We start from the raw sequence: 26,883 nt of genomic DNA on the forward strand, positions 1-26,883 counted from the left end.
CAGATTAAAATGCTGTATCTGGGCTTCCCTGTTTTGGTTTTGTTTCAACACGCATGTTAAAGAAACCACTTCCTGTACACTTGTTTCAGAATACTGATGCAACTCTTTCCTGCTGTTTTTAAAAAATATGTTTGAAGTACAAGTGATCAGTTTTCCAAAATATACACCTTGTATTTAATTAGTTTCACTAATCTGGAATTGAATCTTTTGCCCATTAATGTATTGTTGTGGTTGTATTACTGCCAGACACATATTTAGGACTGGTGTGCAAATGCCTAGACAGTATGTGATCACTATCTTTCTTGTATTTCTGTCTGTCTATATTAATGTGGTCTGGGGATCCTATGCTAAGATACTAGTTGATACCTCTGCTTTCTACACTTCATAATACTTGAACACTAATAATTGTAAACAAACTTCCCAACAATATTAACAATGATGCCAGTGGAGGCTCTTCCACACTAGAGCTGGTGTAGCACAGCTCTGCCAAGAAGAATGCCAGACATTAACTACCCCCCCTCCAAAAAAACCCCCATCAAATCCACACGCTCCATTGTTAGCAGACCTCTATTAATCTCAGAAAGCTACAATTGTTAAACCGTTCTGTGTAGCTCTATAGGGTGAATAGAGGTCTCCCTAATATCTCTCAGCACCCTTAACAAACTACATCTGTCATGCTTCTTTGCAGGGAAGCCATGACTGTGATATGATAATGCTTTAAAGGTATAGTGCAGATGGGCCCTTAGTTGTGTCCTAAGTATCCGTAAACCTGCTGCTTAAGTGTCCATTGTTTGTTTGCATGGAAGAGAATGGGGAGAAAACCTGAACAAGTTGCCATGCCTCTGTGATCCCATGGGCCACTCCTACATGACTTACTAGCAGTTCTGGCAGGTCCAGTGGGCATCAACTGTCATTGAATGATGCTGAGAATAGGAACTTAAATTGTATTAATAGTCTAGCTGTCAAGGGGAAATTTGCAATCCCCCCCAAAATTGGGAATTTCTTATTGAGATCCATAGCCCCACTCAAAATTACCAGGGGGCTACATATCCAACTATATATTGTAAAATCTGTTGATGCTGCTTAACTTCCACTTCACATATTGTTCATATATATTTCGGGTCCAATTCAATCAATACGGAATTGCATGCTTAGAACATCACACTTTTGAAAATGCAGTGGTGTCTACCATGGGTGTAGCCAGGATTTATGTTGGGGGGGGGGCAAAACCGAGCTATCTGTGACATGATTGGTCAGTTAAGTATTTTTATTTATTTACTTGATGGGGGAGGGCAGCTGCCCCCCACCCCTTTGTCTACCCACGGCACCTGCTTTGTGTATTATTTTGTGTCACAAATGGATCATTACTTGTACATCTGGCATTCTCACATTCATTTAAAAAAACATAGCTGAAACATGTGAATTTGCACATTGACCCTGGAATGAAGAGATTCATAAATTCTTCCAGTAATATGTCTCTATGTGGTTAGTCATTATTTTCTATAATAGTGAAATATTTGGTGGCCACATGGTTTTTATACTAGGACAAACAGAAAATATAAAATATCGATATGGGAAAATGCTGTATATATGTCTATGTTTTTTGAAAGAAAAATATATATTCTGCAACTGTAAAGGTTTGGGGCTTGCAGTGTTGCAAGCCTGTGACAGTAGATCTTGGTGGCAAGGTTCTGTAGGGTGGGGAGAGAGACACGCGATCGCTTTGAGAATTTACTAGGTGGGGCCTGGATCAGGTAAATTCTCTCTGATCTGGGTGACAGCAGAATCCAACTGAATGGAAGTTCCAGTCAGTTGGGAGTTAACCATCAATATGGGAAACAGTTGAGTTTAGTCAGTTGAGTTGAAGGGGAGAAAGAGAGTTGATGAGGAGGGGGTGACGAATAGACCAAAGAAAAATAGAAGAAAAACTGAGGCATGGGTATTTATACCTATTGAATTATTATTTTCCTTTCTGGCGAAGATCAAGGGAAAGGAGCTGGTGACTGAGTTGGTCTGAGATGCTGATCTATGTTAAAAGTCTAACCAGAGGATGGTTACACAGGCAGTTTTTTTTACAGTTGACTAAACTGTCCAAGCAAGCCAGAAATACAACCAGAGGAGACTTAGGGTAGAGAGGCAGATTGTATCCAATAGCAGGACTAGGATATTGGAGGTATTTGGCTAGGGTGGGAGGTATAAAGAATATTGCCTGAGGTAAAAGCTGCTTAGAGGCTGCTCTCTATTGAGTCCTCAGAAATTGTCAACTAGTGCCTTTGAGGTCCCCAATATACCGTAAGTGTCAGTATCCTGTTACATAACACAGTATCCTTTTAATAAACAAACGATCTTAATTTCAGGTTCATTCTGTCTATAGTGTAGGTGCCCATCTCACACCTAAGTTTCATATACATGCCGTTAGGAGGTTTTGAAAGCCTTCTGAAGGAAACTGGTGGCAGCAGGAAATTAAATAAGCGCAGGTACCTAAACCCGTGTTTATAGAAAGTGCTGCTGAGAGAACTATATATTCTGGACTGAATATTTTACTGTTGTGTGTAGTACACATCACCAGTGCCAAAGAGGTGCTTTTATGAAGTTTATATTAAAAAAAATTGCATCAAGAAGCTACTGAAAAAGGATTATTGTACATGCTCACATGAGACATTTTATAATGCTTATTATGGTTCTTAAATAGTAATGGACTTATACCATACGAAGAGATGTTAGAGAAGCATATAAGGAAGTATAAGAAAAGGAACAGTTCAGATGCAAAATTGACTCATGGTCTCCGCCTTCTACTGAAGCTCCTTCCGATGAGTAATTTCCTGTAGCCTTTATGCTTATAAAGCAGAACAAGTGAGAAAAAGGCAGCCTGATGTTTTCAAGCTAAATATCAAATGCACAACAAAGAGCATTTTTAAAAAAGCTAATACATTTTGACACTCTAAGAAATCAACACAGTGACTGGAGAATGCCAGAAATCCATTTTTTCTTTGGTGTTTTGCTTTTCCTGAATCTCTCTATTTCCTGCTACTTTTATGAGTCAAATACTTTTCCAGACATTGGAAATGCACAGTTTATTGAGGAATGTGTCAGAGTGCATAACAAATTCCGATCCAACGTGAATCCACCAGCTACCAACATGAAACGAATGGTAAGGGATGCTTCATTCTGTAGCTATGGAAAATGTGAACATTGCTTTATGTGTCTTGAAGATTTAAAATTACCTACTGGCAGGTGTTTTTAATTAAGGTATTAGATGCTACAGGTGTGTGTGTAACTCTACATTATCACATTTCCTAATGAAACGTAAGTTGTGTTTTACTAGCCATGGCCTCTAAAGTTCTTTCGAATGCATTTCTGCATTTTTTTTGTTTTTAACTGAAAGGGGGTTTCTTATGCACTTATTTCCTTTACTTGATTCCTACAAGCCAAATTGCACCAATGCTGCTTTCATAGCATTATCTGATGCAAACTATCAGAATTAAGGGGCTCAACCTGGGTAGCAAAGTCCAAATGAATACACTGGTGCCTTGCAAAACTGGTGCCTTGTTCATGATAATGTTTGGATTGATTTGGGAGCTTGGAAAGCACATAGCACTAACTATGGGTAAATCCCAACAGGATAAGAATTCAATACCTTTATTAGGAACAGCTATGCATCAGAACAAAAAGTCATTGCTTTTGAGTTTTAAAGAACTCTTCCACCACCACTATTATTATTTTTTTTATTTTATTAGTTAAGCTTATTGTTTGTCTTTTGTTGTCAATGCAACCCAAAGCAATGTACAAAAATAAATTATTCTTTAGAGAAAGGATTATGAGGAAATGATACATTGTTGATATTGGAAGGCTTGTCTTCATGCTTACAGTTTTAAGATTGCGATTCAAAACTTTGCAATGTGCCCCTTAGATGCAACTGTAGATGGCTTTAAGGCATATTGAGATAACTATTGAAAATTATAAAATCTGCATTTATTTGGATTGCTCTCTAAGACAAATTGGATCTTACAGTTTCCTTTTAAGGTTACTACTGGACTAACCAGCACTAATTAGTGTCAATAGCCAAACTAGGATCCGCTCTGTTTTTATGCTTATGCTTCTACCAGCAATTTCCCCTAATTTTCTTTAAAACTTCAGGGATGGTGATCAGGTATATATCCTTTTGAAGGTCAAACTACACATTACATTAAACGGATGTTGGAATTTTATTTTATTTTTTAGTTAAATTGCTGCTGTGGGGAGAGATCAGGACAGTGTAGGGTAGCTAACCCTTTCCTTCAAAAACAAAAACCCCCAGCAGCTGTGAGCTATGGGAGAGAATCTGCTATTAACACAGAACATTATTTGTTCATTTCATTTATTTGTTCTATTAACACAGAACATTATTTGTTCATTTACCTTCCCCACCCTTCCCCATAAGATATTGGATGACTTCCAGCTTCCATGTCCATTGCCAACACAATTCCCCCACTCCTGCCTGCCCCACATAACCAACTCTGCAATAGCTCACTCGGTTAGCACCTGAGGAGAGCAAGGAATCATTAAGCAGCTAGCAGGTGCTCACTGTTTCCTATATTGGCCTTAATTTCAGTGTTGCCACTCCCTAGCTTGCAGAAGAGAGTGTGGGCTGAAGTATGGATGCATAAAGCCTAAACTAAATTAGAACTGTATGTAGCACTCTTATCATTTTTATTTCTAAGGTAAAGATTTTGTTTTAAATGAATACATAGTTCCTCTTTCAGGAAGCTTTTAATGTTTGATGTTTCATTGTGTTCCATTATATTTTGTTGGAAGCTGCTGAGTGGCTGGGGAAACCCAGTTAGATGGGTGGGGTACAAGAAAGTTGGTGTTGGTGTTAGTTCACACTGTTGAATGAAGATGGCTAACTGTAGCTAAACTATTTTGACTTTCTGTTGAGAGTTGTGGAGATAATAAGGTAGTTTGGCTGTTTAACTGCCAGTTAAATAATTTCAGAACAAGGATAGGTTTGGGAGCAAAGTTTCTGTCTTTATATGCAAGCACAGTATATTCAAAACTGGTGGGCTCTAACTAGTCAGTCAGTGTATATTCTTCAACCCATTAGACCATAGTCACAACCTGATTTGCGGGGACGCGCTGAAATTTGAAATGATTGGCTGGAAAGAGACCTTGTCTCAAAATAAAAGGGTTGTTTAAGACTTCAATCATGCTTAGTCAGAGAAAACATGAAGAAGATCACAGAATATCAGTTGCAGGAAGAACTAGAAGCTGGAGGCAGGCAGAGGGCACTGGGGCTTAGAGGTTTGGGAAGTCTAAGAAAATCCAAGAGCAGAAATCCCTGCAGACCTCCTCAGATCCAACCATTGAAGAACATACGTCCCAAGAGGCAGCCTTCAAGAGAGTTCTATAGGCAAGTCAGTCAGATGCTGAATGCCTGAGGTAGCAGAGAGTGCTGGACTAGGATGAAGACTGCATCAGAAGTCCTGAGAAAAACCTAGAGGACTCTAGAGCCAGAGGGCTGCAAGTAAGGAGGTACTGGGCTTTGGGAAGGAAATATGAGGGCTCTGAGTCCTAGAGTCCTCCCACCTCCTTCCCAAAGCCTAGTTAGCGCTTTCCCAGCTTTGGGAAGGAGGTGGCAGGACCCTGCCAGAGACTTGTACCTCCTTCCCAAAGCCTGGTGCCCCACTTAGCCGACTTTGAGAAGGCGGGACTGAGGGGTATCACTGCAACAAGGCAGTGTGTGGCTCACGGATTCCGTGTTGAAGTACTATTGTGGCCCACTTGCTATGAAAATTTGGACCATCCTGCTCTATAGAGAAGAGGTGGTAGACCTGAGTGAAGAGTGCAAGTCCTCAGTGCCTAGCTAAGTGTTACCTGGGTATGCATGGTTTAGGGGAATTGGCTATAAAGCTGAAGAGGGATGGAACTGAATCTCCCATCTTCCTTTTGAAACACAATAGCCTTGTAGTGTAAGAATTCTGATTTAAACAAAAAACAGTAGCAAAGTGAACTTCAACATAGAGTAACCATACAAGCTAATATCATCTGTTTATAACAGCAAGTATTTAAAATTAAAGTGAAAATGAAGCAAATTATATTTTAAGTTGATACTGTGCTATTTTGTCCTACACTTATAGCTGCTGGTAGGTAAACGTAGGGCATAAATTGGTACGTGGATATAAGGTGCCAACAGTAAAGGGCTTAGAAAAATAAGTAAAAAATTATAGCTTAAGAAAATAAAATCTAAAGGTGCAAGGTACCTTTACATAACAAGTAGTGGAGGAGTGGGATCAGCACAATATGGTGGCGGTGGTTTACGATCTCCACCCATGCATTCAAGTTAACACAGAAGACTTAATTTGGCATTTATTTCCATGTTTTGGGGGAGGGGTGGTGACTAAATTTGTAAGAGCCTTAATTCTTCTAAATTTTAGGATTTTAAAAATTACATTGTAAATGAAATAATCTGTCTTTTCTGTAGAGCTGGGACCACAAACTAGCAGAGACTGCCAAAGGCTGGGCAAAGAGGTGCCTATTTCAACATAATTCTGACATCAAAATACCAGGGAAGGTACACCCCAACTTCATAACAGCTGGAGAAAATATTTGGACTGGCTCCTTTCAGATTTTTAATGTGACTTCGGCCCTCACTGATTGGTACAATGAAGTCGTGCATTACAACTATGATACCAGATACTGTAGTGATGTGTGTGGACATTACACTCAGGTAAGCCAATGCTTACATCTTGACAGCTGATGTAGTATGCTTTCTAACGTGCTGTGAGTCAGAAAATCTCTGCTTCGGATTTTGCCCTAATCAGTAAGCATAACAGTATCCCACAAATGCAGATACGAGTAGTAACCTACTAACAGATGTTTTAAACTGTTAATGTATTTTTAAATAGCAGTGATCTGTCCTGGAACCTTGTGAAGGGTAAGTAAGAAACTGAATTGATGATGATAATAGGGTTATTCTAAAGATAACTCATATATGTGAAGCATTGAACATTCTGAAGCTCAGTATAAGTGATCCATGTTATATTTTCCCATCTAAATCTCAAGGTTCTTCCACTGAAACATCAATAGTGTTATGATTATTTTCTGGACAGAGGGAAGGCAGCACTGAAATCTTAGTTGCACACACTTAATTGCAGAGAAAGAATTAGCAGTCAAGTTTACAGTTCTGACTCTGAAAGGGGGAGGGGGCCTTCAATATCCCTTAATCTGCTTTGCTTTGAAAAACAAAGCAGCTGGGTAAGTTAGCTGTTACTCTAGATCAGAGGTTTTCAACCTTTTTGAGTTCACTGCTCCCTTGACCAACTACATTCTTTCTGCAGCACCCCTGTGGGGCTCAGGAGCCCAGTTATGTCACACCTAGCCTGCAGAACTGGCAGCCTCTCACCTTTTTTTTTTTTTTTAACATGCTCCCTTTTGAACAGCCTCCTCTCGTTCAGAGTGCTCTGGGCAGCTGCAGCTGCTGCCCCTGGTCTCTGAACTGCCCTCCCTCAAAGAGAGGTGCCTCCTCACACTGCCCACAGGGGTCTGGGACTTCATGTCTGTTCCCAACAGCAAGGGCTGGCGGATTGGCTGGCTGGGCTCCCTTGCCCGCTTGCTTGCTTGCTTGCTTGCTTGCTTACTTACTCCAAGGCCGCCTCAGCTCCTGGCAACCAGCACCTGAGACACCATTCGCCTGGGGAGCTGCTGCAACAAATAGCTGTGCAAGCCTTTGGGAGGCAGATTTGAGAGGGGGCATCAGAGAGGGGAGGGAACGAGAAGGCCAGTGTTGCCTGCAGCACTGCTGACCAATTAAGGCACCCCAGGGTGCCATGGCACACTGCTCTAGATAAGTCTTAATACTAAATAATCTTCACAATCTACCCATTTAATTTCAGATGGTTTGGGCAACAACATACAAAGTTGGTTGTGCCGTTCTCTTCTGTCGTCAAGTAACAGGCTTTACGTCGAATGCTGCACATTTCATTTGTAACTATGGGCCTAGGTAAGTGTCAAGGAAGAATGAGTTACCGCAAGGGGTATGTGGTGGAGTTGGAGAGGGTCAGTTGAGAAGCACAGTTGGACAATTAGAGAAGCTTAATGGGATTAGGCAGAGGAGAGGAGGTTAGTTGTTCTGTTCATTAAAGGTTGATGGTCCGTATAGTAAACAGAGGAAAGTCAAGTATGATAGGATAGTAGACAGAATTGATGATGATGATTTATTTTATTTATAAAATCACAGCTTGTGCTTCTCTTGCTTGCTTTTTTAAAATTATGAATGATTTGTTCTGGTCTGAAGAATTCTAAGAAAAATACCGGTATATCTCATCCCATGTGTTAGCTTTGATATGCAGAGTACACCAAACAGCAGGAGAATAATGTGGTGGCAGCTGTTTATTTTGGTTAAGGCCGCAGGGAGTCTGGACCCAGTGATCTTGAGCGCTCAGGGCATGGTATGGAACTCCTGCAACATTACAGGGAGCTTTTTGATTTATAATTAATGCAAGAAGTTTTCTTGTGAAGGAAATACTCTTGCATCTTCCAGAATCAAGATGCTGGCAACTCTGGGTTAATGCCAGCAAGTCCTTTCTGATCATGGTAAGAATTAAAGTTCAGTTTCAAGATGAACAGCATATCCAGCAATAGACCTAGTCTGGCGAATGTAGACATAGTCTTCATTACACATATACACTGATTTCATCCATAATAATAATAATAATTTTATTATTTATACCCAACCCGTCTGGATGGGTTTCCTCAGTCACTCTGGGTGGCTTCCAGCATATATAAAAGCGTAATTAAAGGTCAAACATTTAAAAAAATCCTGATACAGGGCTGCCTTCAGATGTCTTCTAAAAGTTGGGAGGGCATCCCACAGGGAGGGTGCCACTGCCAAGAAGAGTAGTTTACTGTAAAGCTCTCTACACAGGACTGTTTTTAAATACAATGTTAATTGAAGACACCATTACCAGGATGTTGGAGGAGCAAGGCAGCATGTAACACACAAATCACATGGGTTACCAGTTTCTATCCAGGCTTAAAGTGAATATGTTAACCCCATAGAGCTCTGAATTGTTCGAGATCAGGTTGTCTTAAGAACCGATGCTGCACATATGAACCATTCTAAGCCTGCTCTCTGGTCCATCATAAAATAGTTACTGATCCCTGGGTGGGGGATATATTTTTCAATGCTAATACAGGTAGGTGGAATAACTGGGGACAGAAAGTTCCAGGAGAGGAAGGGTCAATGGAAGTTGGTCCTAGGCAGGATGATGGAGGCGGCCTGTCTCTACCATTTGTTGTTTAGTTGTGTCCAACTCTTTGTGACCCCATGGACCAGAGCTCTCCTGTCTTCCACTGCCTCCCGCAGTTTGGTCAAACTCAAGTTGGTAGCTTTGAGAACACTGTCTTGTCCTCTGTTGTCCCCTTCTCCTTGTGCCTTGTGTTTCTACCATACTCCTTATGAATATGGTGAGGAAGGGAGGCAAAATGTTCCTGAAGGCTGGAGTTCAAGACTCTCACAAACTATTTACCATTGTAAGCAGTGGCCTGGCTCAGTGTGCTATAAATACCAGAGCTTTTGTGTAATATTGCAGATTATCACTCTCTGGCATTCCTTAGTCATTAGTCTGCACCAGGCATCCTATTGGGAAGACCCAGTTTTCTGAGTGCATGTTCTGGAAGTTGGGCAATAGGGGCAGTACAGGATTCCTACTGGTGTACCAACCTCCCCGCTGCACCAAGGATTCCCTGCCCGAGCTGCTTCAGGTCGTGGCAGATATGCTCCTGGAGACACCTAGGTTGGTTGTCCTGGGGGATTTTAACACCCATGCCGACACGACCTTACAAGGGGCTGCTCGGGACTTCGTGGAAAGCATGGCCTCCATGGGGCTGTCCCTGAATAAGTTTGGCCCAACTCATTGCCGTGGACATGCCTTAGACTTGGTGTTCACCTCTATGGATGTTGGTGATCTGACACTAACTAAAAGCGAAACAAAAGAAGTGCCATGGTCAGATCACTTCCGGGTGCAACTGGACTTCTCCGCGACCCTTCCCCTCTGCAGGGAGGTGGGACCGATTCGGATGGTCCGCCCCCACCACTTAATGGATCCAATTGGCTTCCAGAGAGTGGTAGGGGATGCTTTATCCCAAGTTGATGGCCTTTCAGCTGATTCCCTGGTGGCACGCTGGAATGCGGAGTTAACCAGGGCTATTGACTGTCTGGCTCCGAAGCGCCCTCTCCGATTGCATGGAGCCCGGACAGCCCCGTGGTTTTCCCCGGAGCTGAGGGTGATGAAACAATCGTTGAGACGGCTAGAGCGCCGGTGGCAGAAAACTCATTCTGAATCAGACCGGACACGGGTTAGAGCTCAACGTCGAGCCTACCAAGTGGCAATGGCGACGGCGAAGAGGGCCTTCTTCGCCGCCTCCATTGCATCTGCAGAAAACAGCAGCAGGAGACTTTTTCAGGTGGTTCGCAATCTATCGGAACCACCTGTACCACCGGGGCCTGCTAGGGACCCCAAGATCTCCTGCAATGCTTTTGCAAAGTTTTTTTGCAGATAAAATCGCTCAGATTCAGAAGGAGGTAGACTCCACCGTGGGAGCAGGGCCAGGGCGGGAGAGTGCTAGAGTTCTGTCTGGTCCTGTTACATGGGATCAGTTCCAATCTGTTACCTCCGAGGATGTGGACAGGCTGCTTGGACAAGTGAAACCGACCACCTGTCTCCTTGATCCTTGCCCATCCTGGCTGATAAAAGCGAGCCGGGAAGGGCTGGGCGATGGGCTCTGTGGGGTGGTGAATGCTTCCCTCTGTGAGGGAGCCTTCCCAGACCCGCTGAAAGAGGCGGTCATTGAACCGCTTCTTAAAAAAACATCTTTAGACCCAGCCAATTTGGCCAACTATCTCCCAGTCTCAAATCTGCCATTCTTGGGCAAGGTGATTGAGCGGGTGGTTGCTGAACAACTCCAAGCACGCCTGGAGGAAACGGACCATTTGGATCCCTTCCAATCGGGATTCAGGCCTCACCATGGGACTGAAACTGCCTTGGTCGCGCTGGTTGATGATCTCCGGCGGGCTAGGGACAAAGGTGAGAGCTGTTTCCTAGTTCTGCTGGATCTCTCAGCGGCCTTTGACACCATCGACTATAACATCCTTCTGGACCGTCTAGAGGGGCTGGGAGCTGGGGACACTGTCATACAGTGGTTCCGCTCCTTCCTCCTGGGCCGTGTCCAGAAAGTGGGGGGGGGGTGACTGTTCAGACCCCTGGGCTCTCACTTGTGGGGTGCCTCAGGGTTCTGTCCTCTCCCCCATGCTTTTTAATATCTATATGAAGCTGCTGGGAGAGATCATCAGTGGGTTTGGACTGGGTGTTCATCAGTATGCAGATGACACACAGCTCTACCTCTCCTTTAAATCAGAACCAGTGAAGGCGGTGAAGGTCCTGTGTGAGTGCCTGGAGGCGGTTGGAGGATGGATGGCGGCTAACAGATTGAGGTTGAATCCTGACAAGACAGAAGTACTGTTTTTGGGGGATAGGGAGCGGGTTGGTGTGGGGGATTCCCTGGTCTTGAATGGGGTGCCCCTGAAGGACCAGGTGCGCAGCCTGGGAGTCATTCTGGACTCACAGCTGTCCATGGAGGCGCAGGTTAACTCTGTGTCCAGGGCAGCTGTCTACCAGCTCCACCTGGTACGCAGGCTAAGACCCTACCTGCCCGCGAACTGTCTCGCCAGAGTGGTGCATGCTCTAGTTATCTCACGCTTGGACCCGGAAACTGTAATTAATCCAGAATGCGGCAGCTAGACTGGTGACTGGGAGTGGCTGCCGGGACCACATAACACCGGTTCTGAGAGATCTGCATTGGCTCCCAGTACGTTTCCGAGCACGATTCAAAGTGTTGGTGCTGACCTTTAAAGCCCTAAACGGCCTCGGTCCTGCATACCTGAAGGAGCGTCTCCACCCCCATCGTTCAGCCCGGACACTGAGATCCAGCGCCGAGGGCCTTCTGGCGGTTCCCGCATTGCGAGAAGTGAGGCTACAGGTAACCAGACAGAGGGCCTTCTCGGTAGTGGCGCCCGCCCTGTGGAACGCCCTCCCATCAGATGTCAAAGAGATAAATAATTACCTGACATTCAGAAGACATCTTAAGGCAGCCCTGTTCAGGGAAGTTTTTAATATGTAACGCTGTACTGTTTTTAACACTGATTGGGAGCTGCCCAGAGTGGCTGGGGAAACTCAGCCAGATGGGCAGGGTATAAATAAATTATTATTATTATTATTATTATTATTATTATTATTATTATACCAGTAATGGGGAAAACCCATGCTCTTCCTGATATTGTTGGACTACAGCTTCCATCAGTGGCTATACTGGCTGGGGCTGTTGGGAGTAGAAAGAACATCTGGAGGGCCACAGCTTCCCCATTCCTACCTTAAACAATAAGAAATGGTATGCTTTCATTAAACATGGGAGGTTTGCAGTAAACAGATTCTAGTGTACAGTATTGGTATGAAAACAACACATGGTATTGTTTAGATGCCTAGGAACATTATGTTCAGGCAATGTAGGTAAGATTCTGATAGCATGTGCTTTGGTTTGAGAGTTCATTAGAGACAAATATTTCTCCAAAACATCTTAATTAAAACAAGTTGACATGGAAACAAACGTATTCCATTGTACATTAAGAACATTAATATTTATTTAGTTTGCTAATTCCCAGTCTCCAGGTTTCAGCAAATGTAAATACATAAACAAAAGGGGGAAACAGAACTCAACAGAAAATCATTAAATGTTAAAATCTTGTCCTTTCTCTCTTTGTTTCCCTAGCCTCGTACATTGATGTCCCTACCTGGTCTCAAATTAAATCTCCAAATGTATGGTTCCTATCTTAAATTGGAGGAGAGGGTTTGAATTCCCAGTTAATCATTGGGATGGCTAGACTAGTATCAGCACTATCAATATAAATCAATTCCTTTCAGCTATTGCATGACAAATGCATCACCTCTCGGTTTATGTTAATTTTCAAAATGTATGAGTTAAATGAGTGTGTAGAAGAAAGGGATCATGATACATCAGTACCTTGGGTGGAGCTGAAAGCTCGTGTGGCACTTTCAGCAGTTGTCAAATAGAAAACAGCAAGAATCAAAACTGTGGTTTAACCTATCATTAAACTCAGGCACATAGCTGGGAATTGATACTTGATGAGTGTAGTAGGTTCAGTCTTGATTTCGAAAAGGTGGCTGCATCACCAGTTTAATGCCCTGAAATGTCCCTTCTTATGTCTGGCTGAGAAACTATCTAATTATTCCTACTCTCTATTATTAAGAATTTATACAGACAGCAAGCTGTTTGAATGTAACTGGAATAAGAATCTTTAAATCACATTCTGTACCCCCCTCTTTCCACAAAGTGATCTGACAAAGCTGTTCTTTTACAGTGGCAATTTTCCAACATGGCCATACAAAAGAGGAACACCGTGCAGCGAGTGTGACGGAGAACCGTGTGTAGACAAACTATGTGGTAAGTGAAAATGAATTGGACTTGCATGGCAAAAACAAAGTGTGATGATCGATTGAACATTTGTTACAAGGTATTATATTTAGAACTTGCCATAGTAGATTCCTCTCCTAGTTCTAATGTTAAGTCCCACCTCCTTTTGGAAAATAGGGTGCGCACCGACCCCTCTCGCTCTCCAAGCTTCAGCGAAAGCCTGCATTCGCCCCATAGGACGCACCCAGATTCCCCCTTCATTTTTGGAGGGGAAAAGTGCGTCCTATAGGGCGAAAAATACGGTAAGCTCATTACTGTCTATTGGATCATGTGGAGGTGATACTTTATAAAAGTTCAGTGTGGAAGCAGACAATCAGCACACATTTTCAGGCTTTTTTTCAGTGGTGGTGTGTCTGTTGTGGAACTCCACCCCTTCACAATGGACCACAAAGCAAATTTATGGTGAAGTATCTATTTGCTTGGAAGGAAGTATAATCCTGGGGAGTGCTCTTATGTCCATTTTTGTGCCTGTACAATGGTTTTTAATTGCAATTATGTAGTTGGTTGTGTGTTGCCGCCTGCCACCAATAATTGCTATACTTGTAGCAGCTTTGCAAAGTAGTGCTGGAACTGGGCTGTTAGTGTACAGCTTTGTTCATACTGAAGTTTTTCCATGCAGAATATTCACATGGGGGGAAAGTTCCCCATTATTTTAGGTGAGCTAGAACATAGTGAGAGCTGGAACCTCTTTGCTAGTTTTTCAGCAGCAGCCAATATCCAGCCAGATACATTCCACAATGCACCCCGTAGTGAGAAATGTGGTTTCTAGAACGTGATTTGTTTTTCAGAGACAACATATGTATAAGATCTTGATAGAATTTAGGCTACACCAGATTAAATGTTGTTTCAGATATCTAGACAGCTGTGAATGCAGACTCCCTTGCAAATCTGATGCATGCTGTAGAAGTAGATACATGCAGAAAACTAATTAGTTGACTAATATTTTCAGCACACTCCAGGGACTTTTGACTTTGTAGAGGCATGGAAGATGCATTTGCTCTACACATGGAAGAACCAGGGGGGGAGGGGGGGTCACAGATTTATTTCATAAACAGCAGGCTGCCTAGGGTCCTAGAATGAAGACCATGAACTTTGGCTTTTTACATAGACCCCAAGAAGTTTTGTCAGCTTTAGAATGATTCATAATTTACAAGCCTAATAATCGAGGAAGTTTCAAACTTGAACTACTCTTAATGTCTTTTTACTTTTATTTATAGGTAAAGTCCAGGAGGTGTCAATTTATGACCAGGATGAATCACTTCGTAACCAGAAGGAGTCAATTTGTGACCAGTACTGTATCACCATTCTAATATTGAGACCATCTTTTGCTTTAGGGACTTTAGCAGCAGTCTTCTTTGTGAAGCAACGTTATCCCACAATATTTTTTTATGAATAAACTAGCAATCGAGATAAAGAGCTGGTGGATTAAGCAGCTAATATGGCATTAACAATTAAATGTCAAGTCCAAAGTCTGCTTTAGAGCAGGTTAGTCAACAAATCCCATGAACTGTAGTCAGACATCTGCAGGACACCACACTGGCTAATTTTTTTGTTTAAAAATTGATAGCAGAAAACAATGCACCCTTTTAGTTCATGGTTCAAAAGTGATGTCTGTTTCTGGGGTGGGTTATTTCTTTACTTACCTGATTTTAATGCATTTGTGATGTGTTCATGTACAGTGGTGCCTCGCAAGACGAAATTAATTCGTTCCGCAAGTTTTTTCTTCTTGCGAGTTTTTCGTCTTGCGAAGCACGGTTTCCCATAGGAATGCATTGAAAATCAATTAATGCGTTCCTAGGGAAACCGCCTTCAGACCAGGTCCGGGGACAGTCTGTCCCCCGACCTCTTCTGAAGGCTGGGGGGGGGAAACAAGGGCTTTTCTTCCCACCCCCAGCCTTCAGAAGGCTGTTCTGAAGGCTGGCGCTGGGAAGAAAAGCCCTTCTTCCCACCTCCCACCCCGCAAGCACCGGGGACAGGAGGGCTTTGCTGCCGACCGCCAGCATTTTAAAAGCCCCTGCTGTCCCGGGGCGATTTTAAAATGCTGGTGGGCGGGAGCGAAGCCTCCGCTGTCCCGGGGAGATTTTAAAATGCTGGGGGTCGGCAGCGAACGCTTCACTCCCGCCCGCCAGCATTTTAAGATCGCCCGGGGCAGGCGGGGGGAAGGCGGGGGGGGGAAGCAAAGACTTTTGCCCCCCGCCGGCCTTCAGAAGAGGTCCTCTTCTGAAGGCCGGCTGTGGGCAAAAGTCTTTGCTCCCGACCGCAAGCGTTTCCCTATGGGCTTTCGTCTTGCGATGCAAGCCCATAGGGAAATTTGTCTTGCGAAGCGCCTCCAAAACAGAAAACCCTTTCGTCTTGCGGGGTACCACTGTACATCAATAAAGCATAACAGGGAGGCATAATTTATGACATCTTGACCACAATATTAATAAAATGTTGTATTATTTTAAAAATGAGCAGTGATAATGTAAACAGTACTTGGGGAAAATAAGATTTAACATTTTCTCAGACTCTGCCTTCTTTCCATAAGTCACACATCACAATACCACACATAAATGCCAAGTACAGGTGTGCAGGTAGCTGGATAGAGTGGGCATGCAAACAAGTCTTGCTTTGCTATCCTCACAACTACTGCATCCCCACCCCAAATTCCTCTGTTACAGCGGGAAGGCCTGCAAGAGATATGAATACTCTATACCATAAGGGAGACCTGATAAAACAGGACTTGTGACTGCACAGATTCAACAAAACCATGTAGAAGCCCCCTGGCAGACTTTCCCCACAGAGGTCAGGGATTGAAAGGTGTGCAACACATATAAGGCTGTGTGAAGTGTTTCCATTCATTCTGGCAAATGACACCACAATATACTGTACAAAATAATATCTGGCAATATTGTGTATGCTAAAAACCTTCATACCAAAAACTTACAATGCAAAGAACAAGCTGCCGATTTTACTTTCTGCAAACCTTGAAATCACGGGGGTGTTTTCCAGGCCACGGAGAAAGCGAAGTTTGCAAATAGTTTGATGTGCACTACGACAATGCATCTAGTCAGTTATAAATCTGCAGTTTATGAAAACTTCCTCCGGCGGAAAAACCTTAAGGAAAGATCATTTCTTTTTCTTTGCATCTGCTGCAATTTTTAACTTTACTTCTTCCTCTGGAAGTGCTCCCAACTTCTTCTTCTTTGCCTTTTTAACCTTTTCTTTAATAGCTTGGATATCAATTTTTGTTTCAGCCAAAGCTACATAAAAAAAAGAAAATATGGGTTATGTATTTGTAGGTAAGGTAAAAAAATTGGACCCAATGTATATTCAAAGCTTTTACACACATCCACTGAACCAAGTAACATGACATCAAGTTGTGCTTAGCAAACACACTGTCCTGATTCACATGTCATGATCAGCTAGAGTGAATTACCATGACCATGTAAATGTACTGCCTCCCAGAGAAGAGCTTGCACCAACTTTGCTCCTCCTCAGGCTCTTTTAGGGCAGCACAGGATGGCAGTTAAGCAAAGATTTGGGTTTAGTTTGTCATCAGAACCTGTGATGGTGGTTAAAGGCTCTCTTCCTTAACCACAGGACTGACCTTGACTACAGTGTTGACCCTGTGTGTTGCAGCTGTGAAAAGCAATTTACATTAGCAGTCATTAAGAAAGGGATTAAAAAATACAACTGCCAATACAGTGCCATTAAATAAATATATAGTGCAACTGCATCTGAAATGTTGTGAACAGTTATGGTCATCTCACCTCAAAATTATACTGTAGTGCTGGAAAAGGTTCAAAAATAGGCAACCAAAATGATCAAGTAGTTTGAAGCAACTCTCCAGAACTATGGCACTACTTGTTACCTGGTGTTATCCTTCATTAATGTTAAAGCCATCAATGACTACTAGCCATAGTGGCTATGTTCTCCCTCCCCTGGCGGTAGCAATACCGTATGCTTCCAAACACAAGTGGGACAGGCAGCATGGATGCAGCACTCAGGGTGGGCTCATGGCCCTGCAGCAGGCCTGTTTGGCCTTTGTGAGATGAGCCTTTGGTGTGATCCAGCAGGCTGCTCGTGTGTTTAATACATCACTAACCAGAAACATAATTCTTCACTTTTCTCTTCCTCAGAAGACTTGTTACTATGTCAACATAGGAGACCAATGTTAATTCATTACACAGAAAGGCCAAAATAATTTCCCTTCATCATGTCAATACTGAAAAGAGAACTCAATTACAAAAGGTGTTGTTTTTTTACAACAAATAATAATTTGAACTCATCTTACCTTTCTTTGGTTTTACAACTGTTTTTTCCTTGGGTGGAATAAAAGCTTTGTTTCTCTCCTCTTGCCTCCGACTGATTGCTTCTGCTTGTTTTGCCTAAGTTTAAAAAGGTCAAAGCACATACAATTCAGACAAAGCACATACAATTATAACATACATATTTTAAAACAACTTCAAAAGACATCAGAGTGGCCGTACCTTTATCTCCTCTACCCTCTTACGCTTCTTTTGACTTTCTTTCAAGAAATATTCACCACTTGCCAATTCCTTATCAATCTGTAAAAATAAAAATTATGATTAGCATGTTCCATACTGAATATTTTTTAAAAACTATAAAATAATAATCAGAAAGCATTTGAATTCCCCCCCCATTAAATCTGTATTCTTTCCTTTCTCCCAAAAGTACATATTGAAATGAAGCTCCAGCAAATTCTACAAAATTGGCAGTGTTTAACCAAGGTTTTATGTATGAGCACACAGTACACAAAGGATCATAAATGGATTAAGTACTACCATAACTTAGACTGCAGTTCTAATACCCATATACTGTACAGTACTATGAATAAAATCCACTTAACTCAATGGGACTTATTTCTGAGTGAAGCATGCAGAGTCAAGCAATCAGCAAATTTCTTTTGTATGGCAAAGAATTTTATATGAACGGTCGTGTGAGTTTTAAAACTGAATGGTAGCTTAAACTGTTTTACTTAAACTTTAAGTAAAAACTAAAATGTCTTTATAAATAATATTAAATAATATTTAATCACCAACACCAAATAAATATGCAATTGTGGAGTCATTTGTACATATGAGCAAACATTTACTAAACACTAAAACTCACTAAACCCATCAACAGTGACCATGGAAATTTCAGGAGGGGGTTAACTTAACATGCAAGCAACCCCTGCTGAAATTTCCCATTACAGGACTATTAAGAATGCAGAAGCCCTGTTTTCCTTTCTCAACTCCCCACCCTAAAGCCAGCGTAAATTTTCACTCACACCTAAATGAAAGAAAATAAATTCAAAACAGCCTGCATACATTTGCTATCGTTCTAGTAGGAAATTGTCATCTACTTTACAGAGCAATCCAAACCCCTGGGTCCACCAAACTAGAGGTGGTCTTGAGTGAAGCAGAGGAGTTATGTCTGCCTCTGTCAGCAAGAAGCAGCCCTGGTTCCTAAGCTGCTTCAGCTTCCAGCAAACTATAGCAAGGGGCTTCATTTAGGCTGGTTTGCTGTGACAACCTAGAGCTGGCACAGGAAACATACAGACTTTTTCAAGCCCCTGGCTGGCACAAGCAGTGGAGCTCTAGATGCTGTGAAGGCTGCACAGCTCTGTCTAGTGTTAGGACCGCAACACTTTTATATAGATTGCAGATAGCATTCTACTCTTCTGAATATTCTTATTTGCCACTGCCTTGAGATTTCCTTTGTTGGGACAGAAAGACAGGCAAATTCCCTTTTAAATGTATATTGGGATTCCTTGACATGCAATCAATTTAATTCAAACTCATCAATGTTCTGCAGTAAAATTCAAGTGAGATATAACAGACCTGACTCTCTGGTTGTGGAGGTGGGAAGGGAGTATATTCCTTCTTGACATTTTTCTTCTGTGGTTCTTTCCGTTTGTTTAAATTCTTGTGTTTGAATTTAGGCAAAAACCGTTCCCAGTTCTGCATTCTTAATTCGGGGTCTTTTGACAATTCCCTTTTAATCATCAGAGTCTTCAATCACATTAAAACAACAAGAAATTAGAACATAATATTTGCTCTGCTCCATTTAAAAAAATACATTCAAAGACACAGGGAAAGTGAGGTAATAGTAGATAAAAAACAACACAATTTAATTATAGCAGATAACTTAAGGTATCAAATGGGAGAATGATCAGATTTATAAACTAAGTAATCAAGCCTAATTATGCCATGTTCTTTTCATGTTTTTCTATATGACCAATGATAAAAGAATTTTGTTATAGGAGAATGTTTAAAAGGTAAAAGCACCTCAAATGAAAATTGTTAGAATAAAGAGGAAAGAGTGATAAATATATTTTATACAATAAAGAAAACTGTACTCACCTTGATGTTGTATATGGGATGAATGTTCTTCATTGTATCAAGAACAACTTTCCTAACCTAGATTTTTAAAAAAGAATGCCAATGGAGTAATAGTTTTAATGGCTAAACTGCTTAATTTATAAACCACTGTATTTTAAAAGATAATACTAAGAACAAGCCTATTTCAATAAGCAATGTTTATTTAATTAGTCTTATATTTAATTGATCTTTTCAGAACCATTCACTAAGTTTCGGAAGAAGCAGACTGACAAACTGATCTTTTAGTTTACACAAAAGCTTGCATGCTATGGACAATTTAAGCCTGGCTTCCTCAACCACAGCCCTCCAGATGTTTTGAGACTACAATACCCATCATCCCTGACCACTGGTCCTGGTAGCTAGGGATCTTGGGAATTGTAGGCCAAAAAACATCTGGAGGGCTGAGGTTATGGAAGCCTGGTTTAAGCAATAGTAAGATTTTCGGTACTTGTACCCTGAAGCAATACTGCACCCATGTAAGGAAATTCGTGTGTAGCAAAAACTTTGTCATCATGTTTTCCACTTGTCCTAGTGCACTTCCACTACTTTGCAGCTTGCATGGATGCAAATACTTGGTGCTTAAAGCACTTTTTGTCGAATACAGGGTGAGCCTTTTAAAAGAGGCCCTGTGGAACATGTGTACTCTGTATTCACAGGGCATCTTTTAAAGGACTTGCCCTGTACAAAAGGACCACAGAACTTAGCTGCACGATAAAAGTTCTATGCCAGAGACCAACAGTGTAATAACAAAGTGAATTCCTTGAACAAAAACTGAACATTTAAATAAGGTATAATTAACAGATTTTTTTCGGGGGGGGATGCATGGAACTTCTAAAACATTATTTCCTGTGGAAAAGAGATCTTACCTCTTTTAAGCCATTAAAAGGTCCAAGAGCTGAAACGGTATTTCCCTGAACCATGATGTAGCAGTTTGTTAGCAGTTCCAGGGCCTATGTCAGAAAAAGATATGGGAAATATTTCAGGACTCAAATCATGTAAGCAGCTTTCTTAACAAACGCTAAGGCTTCAGTCTTAAATTCACGCCCAGGAAGTAAACCCCACTGCACAGACTGTGACTTATTTCTAAGGAAGCATACATAGGATTGATCTGTAAGTATGTAATACCAACCTTGAGAGTAGATCCATTGGGACCAATAAGTCTTTGTCTTCTTTTTATAAATCTTTCTCTGTTTCTGACCAAGGACCCAATTTTAATGATGTCACATGCAACATCATCTTCAAGGATACGTACAGCCTAAATGGAACAGCAGAGACAGTTAGACAGACACAAATATAGGCAGAAACATATTTAATATTACTTCACTCTGAGAAACTATTCTGCAAAATGATTCTACATCCAAGTTAGACTGCCACTTCCACTGAATGACTATTCTAATAAATCTAGGATATCTATCAGATTATTAATTCACAGATTTTTGGGGGAGGGGGGTTTCCTGAAAAAATTCATTGACAATTTAATAGAAATGTAGCAATGGCAGACCACAATTATTTTATCACTAAACAAACCTGCTCAAATGGAACACTTCTTGCTAAAAGCTTTATTAAGTCTCTGGCTCTGATGATTATATATGGGTCAAAGGTCTTCTTTGTTGTGCTGACAGTCATGCTTCCTTCTATTAAGTCTAAAGCTGCGTTGATGTGCTGTAAGACAAAAATGGAAGTAACAGGCTATATAGAAACTTTACTGTTTAACAGCCTCAGAGTTTTAAATTTTACAGTCAGAATATATATGAATACCAAGCGAACAAAAAAGTTATTTCAATAATTTTCATGAGTGTGACATAGGAATTGTAAAGAAAACGTGTTTTTTAAATTAACAGGACTTTCAGGACTGGTTTCATGCTCCAGTAGGAAGATCATTCTTGGTCTTGTTACTGCTGTTCCTCCTTCCTTTTGCAGCTTATTTACCTACCCTCTCTGAGTGAATGAACAAAGAAAGGAGCAAAGAAGAGCAGTAATCTGCACATGGCTTATCCTCTCCCTCTTAAAATGATGTCAGAATGGGCCCAGAGAGGCAGCCAAATGAACTTGCAACAATGAGGAGGAGGTGGACACATGCAGAGAAAAAATCCCATTGAGAACATATTGGCCAAAGGACCCTCCAAACAAAATGTGGAACCAGCATTAAGGATTCCCCATAATTGTTCCTGCCAACTGCAAAAGTGTCCATTAATATCACATAGATCTCATGCTACTTCAAACATCGGCTGCAGAGACACATGTGATTTATTTCCAATGGATCTTGCAGGCTGCTCCAACTTCTAAACAGTAGATAGATGCTCACAGAGTAATGTAAAATTGCTGTGAAAACAGTCATTTATTCTTTTAAGTAGCTTGAGCCCCTGTGCCCATTTCCATTCAGGGAAGCAGAGATAAGAACACAACCTGGGCCATCAGCAATCTAGACTCTTAAGTAGAAAGCTAACACACTCCATTTAAGAATAGAAAATATTCTTACGTGTTCCGTCAAAGTTTTCTGCACCAGTGGCCAGCATTCTTTCAGATAAGCTTCTCTGTATTTTGGGAACAGAGTGGCAAAGCTGCTTTCTTCCAGGAGACCTCTAGGATTATCTTCTCTTGCAAATGCTGGCTCTTTCCACCCATCAGGAACAGTGAGAAGTTCAGACTCGTCCACTGCTAGCAATAAAGAAACATATTAGTTTTCCCTAAATGAAAAAGTGGGAAGGGTGTAATGCAGGAGAGACCAGGGAAGGTGCCACAACTATCGCTCCAGACTTTTTTTTGAAATCTGAAGTAAGAAAAACACACAAGGTGCAGTACAACAGCTGTAAAAAATAAATAAATCAGGCTACAAAAATGCTCTGCAATATTCCAAATCGCAACCTTAAAGAAACATACGCAACTTGGCTACTGGGAAATCATTTCCATGCGAAACATTACTATTACAAGCTAGTTCACACTCATCTTACCCATCTTGGCCTCAACTTAGTCCTCCACCCATCGGGCACCACCTTTCTGCATGCCAGAAAAGTTCACACCACCAGAAAATAGTGCAATCTCTATATGTTTCCCAAGAAGCAGACATCAGATGTCAAAGAAAAACAACTACCTGACGTTTAGAAGACATCTGAAGGCAGCCTTGTTTAGCGATGTTTTTAATGACTGATGTTTTAATGTATTTTTCATCTTTTGATCTTTTGTTGAAAGCTGCCCAGAGTGGCTGGGGAAACCAAGCCAGATGGGCAGGGTATAAATATATATATATATATTATTATTATTATGGAAAAACACAAACAAGAAGTTGCCAATTTTTGAAATACTCATTCCTAACCCTTCTTCCCTCTCCCCCAAAGGAAACAAGGCACTAACAACAACAACAACAGCCAAGGCGTGCCAAGGAACAAGGCGGGTTTCACGGGGGTCTATAGAAGGCAAAGCGACCAAAACAGACCCAAGCCTCGAAAAGGTGCCGCACGTGGCGGGAGGAACCCACGTGAAACGCCTTCACGTGTGTGTGTGGGGGGGAAATATGACGTCACCTTTGCTCGTTTTCTTGGCTTTGGGCGTCCGCCCCCCCGCGGCTGCCTCCCCACTCTCAGCCTCCTTGGGGGTCGCCATGGTGCCCCTCGCTCCACCCGGCAAACGCTCCACACGGGCGACCCGGAAGCGCAGCGCGAAAGAGGAAGAGCGCGATGCCTCCTGGGAGCCGCCATCTTGCCTCTGGGATTTGTTATGTAGAGATAGGAAAATAGAGAACAGGCTGAAAACTTAACGGAGCCAAAAAGCGAAAAGCCGCCACAAGTTTTCTAGGACTAGCGTGCCGTTGCGCCAACTGATCCCATAGCCAGGTGGTGGTTGTTTTTAAAAAAAGCACTTTGCTCTGCGTTGGAAGTGGAAACCTCATTCTATTTTTAGGATTGAGATGGGGCGCGCCTCTTGTTCTTTCTACCTCTATGGCCTCTTACCGCTCCCCGCCCCGCCCCGTAGCCATGCCTTCTGGGCTTTGCAGTTTTCATCATATAAACCGCTGGGCACGCGGGTTTCTTTGTGTGTGTGTTGCCGCTGCCAAGGCAACCCGCAACAGATTCAGAGCGCGATTTCAGAACTTTGCACGCTCGTTTTACCAAAAGAAATAGGTCTCCCCTAAAATGTATTACCTTTTAAATCTCCTCCTTTGGTACCGACTCTCAGGATCAGACCATTGCACCAAGTCATGCACAGTGATTAGACATCATAGGAGCCAACTCCTAGGGCCCCCCATAAAATATTTGGGGGGCTGCCCTGCCCCCCAAAAGTTGCCATTCAAATAGTATGCGTATGCCACATCTTGTGATCGATTATGTGCGGCAGGGTTTACCTCCCCCTCCCCAATATTTTATTCAAGTCGGCACCCCTGTTAGATATGCAGCATGCATGAACTCAAAAGCAATTCATACTGAAATGGCAGTCTGAAACCCGATAGTTGTTTACAACGGAATAAATCCGTTTGAACTCAGTGGCAATCAGTTTCAGGTAAATATGCAGCGGAACACAGTACTTTTATCCCTAACTTCAAAGCAGGCACTGAAACCTTGATGTACCCCCTCCCCCCCCCAAAAAAGGAAAGGATTGTACTGATACATGTATTCAATACGTGTAGCTACTGTTTGTAGTTCTCACTAATGTTACATTTTACATACACATCTCTGTACTGATAGCATATTTTACTTCATCAAAGCCCAAGATTTACCATGCATGTCCCACAACAATAAAAAGAATGTGATCTCTTTCCAAACGTGGAAATAAATCTTACTGAGTAATAGTTTGGGCAATCATTTGAGGTCAGTTTCAGCAAGCGAGGACCTAGACTTTTAAAGAACTCCATGTTCTCAGACTAGAAATCACAGTTCATTTGGTGAAAATTTACTTAGCAAAAATGCCTTCAACTCACGACACATATCCAAGCCTTAGTTATTCAAATCCTCTGGTTACAAGCAGACTTTTTAGTGTCTTTTTAGGTAGCCAACTACCTGTATGACACTTCAGTACTCCTATTTGTAAAAAAGAAAAAAAGAAAAAAAGAATGTGGTTATTCAAATGTTCAGGACATCTTTATTCCACAAAAAGGAATTTTTTGGCAGTCATGTGCACATATGGATGTGGATATAAAAGGTTTTGGGGGTGACTCAGGAGCTTGCTCTCAGCTTCAGTTAGAATGGCTTTTCAATGAGAAGCACTTCACATCTGCAGATTCCATTTCCATTCCACTCTTCTTTCCTTAGGCTAAGGTTGGCATACATTGAGTGAATGATCCATAGTATCCCTACAACATGCCTAAGAGAGGTATGTGAGGCTGAGAAACTCTGATTTCCCCAAAGTCACCTGGAGCAGAGATTCAAACACCGGCCTTCTCAGTCCAATACTCTAGCAACTATACAACAATTGCTCTCTTACTGCAATTCTCAGTCTAAGAATAAAGGAAATAAAAATAATAATAAAAGAAATTCCAATTAAGATTTCCCTATGTTCTGTATTTCATAAGTTCTAACCATTCAAGGCGGGAGTTGGATAAATGCAGTGATAGTATTTGTACATGAATAGTCCACTCAGTACATATTGGAACAGAAATACCTAGAATCATAGAGTTGAAAGTCCAACCCCCTGCAATGCAGGACTATGCAGCTGTCCTCTAAGGGGATCAAACTGGCATCCTTGGCATTATCAGCACCATGCTCTAACCAACTGAGCTATCTGGGCAGTCTTCTTCATCTTGTTTCCTCGAGAAGGACAACATGGGGGTGGGGGTGGGAATGCTTATATAAATGCTACACTAAATCACTTTGAAACAATCACAAAGCCTGCTTTCTCAGTAACCTTATGATCAAACCATAATGAAATGCCATATGCAAATGCAGTAGCGTAGTGTGGGGGGTGCAGGGGGGGTCGGCCGCACCGGCCGCAACATCTGGGGGTTAGGGTTAGGGGGCGCAAATCCACGGGTTAGGGGGCGCAAATTACTTGCCTTGCCCCGGGTGCTGACAACCCACGCTACGCCACTGTGCAAATGAGCATATTATGCAAACCTCATGAAGCTTCTCTGAGTCTCAGATGGTGAGCCCTTGGATTCCTGGTAGGGGGGTGGGAATTAATAGGTCAGCAGTTTGAACTGAGCTAGCAACATGACCTTCTCCTTGAAGCATTACCAGTACCAGCCACTACAACTTTTTCCAACCTTGAAACTCAGCGGCAGCAAGACAGATAGAGTAGTGAACCTATGAGTGCAGTTCCTTGTTCTATTGGTTTCCTTTTCGTGTGGCACTTTACTGTACCACTTATTATATACCCCCGAGAAATTTACATTTCTCTCCTTGCTAAGAGACATTATGATTATTTCATACATAGCCAGTTTTCTGGAAATAGGGTCTTTAATGTCCCAGGTGATCGGATTGCTTTCGTTCGTTACACTGTCCTGTAAAATTCAATTACTTGGAGCCTGAGAGAGATGCTTTTGTCTGGCACGCTTCGGTTGTGTGCCCTGTATAGATTATCTTCACCATTACAATTGCCTAGTGCCCAATGAATCATATAGAAGCTTTCATAGCTTTGTAATTGAGAAAAGGTTACAACTCCACTATATTAGATTCAACTATAACCTAGAGAGCTTTTAAAGAACACACATGAATATTCAATTTGATCCGTGAAGTACAAAATATGCTGATCTTGCTGATAGTTTTGGTGGCGAGTTCTTGTATGCATGCCAAGCAGGTATTCCGTCTCATCCCCCCCCCCCTGCATATAAAACAGGAAGAATCCTTGAAGTCTGTTGGAAAGCAAGTCAGCAACATGCCCTCTTAAAAATTGCTGGGGCCCTTTGCAAAAAGATATTGTTGCACACCACACCTCTGAGCACTGCAAGATTCCAGGGGTGCCAGGCGCTTACCCAGGGTTCGTGTTTCCTTCGGAATGAGGGACAGCAGAGACTGTGGTGTCTTTATGATATATGGTTTGTTCACACATATATACAACCTGA

The 26,883-nt window shown here is 42.1% G+C and overlaps 2 protein-coding genes across 3 annotated transcripts in view; one reads left to right on the forward strand and one right to left on the reverse strand.

The window, feature by feature from the left end:
• Nucleotides 1-14,938, forward strand: part of LOC309542391 (uncharacterized protein) — a 42,574-nt gene extending 27,636 nt beyond the window's left edge. Inside the window, exons 7-11 of the mRNA XM_082241157.1 lie at nt 2,903-3,151; nt 6,461-6,706; nt 7,872-7,978; nt 13,412-13,494; nt 14,742-14,938. Coding sequence (XP_082097283.1) covers nt 2,903-3,151; nt 6,461-6,706; nt 7,872-7,978; nt 13,412-13,494; nt 14,742-14,920 — 864 coding nt within the window. The 3' untranslated portion in view covers nt 14,921-14,938. The remainder of the gene's footprint in view (nt 1-2,902; nt 3,152-6,460; nt 6,707-7,871; nt 7,979-13,411; nt 13,495-14,741) is intronic.
• A 1,449-nt stretch (nt 14,939-16,387) lies between these two features.
• KRR1 (KRR1 small subunit processome component homolog) lies at nt 16,388-23,565 on the reverse strand. 2 transcript variants are annotated; one of them, XM_082241138.1, is made up of 10 exons: nt 23,414-23,565; nt 22,372-22,547; nt 21,420-21,554; nt 21,022-21,147; nt 20,759-20,842; nt 19,875-19,931; nt 19,353-19,523; nt 17,997-18,074; nt 17,801-17,894; nt 16,388-16,766 (listed from the first exon to the last, which is right to left on the reverse strand). In XM_082241138.1, the coding sequence occupies exons 1-10, from the start codon at nt 23,490-23,492 to the stop codon at nt 16,633-16,635; spliced, it is 1,134 nt and encodes a 377-aa protein (XP_082097264.1). In that variant the 5' UTR covers nt 23,493-23,565; the 3' UTR covers nt 16,388-16,632. The 2 variants fall into 2 exon arrangements, with proteins under 2 accessions (XP_082097264.1, XP_082097263.1); XM_082241137.1 differs by having other exon boundaries at nt 22,372-22,550; nt 23,414-23,563.
• Between the last annotated feature and the right edge of the window lie 3,318 nt (nt 23,566-26,883).

Source organism: Podarcis vaucheri (assembly GCF_965113315.1).
Source record: "Podarcis vaucheri genome assembly, chromosome: 10".
Taxonomy (NCBI): Eukaryota; Metazoa; Chordata; class Lepidosauria; order Squamata; family Lacertidae; genus Podarcis; species Podarcis vaucheri.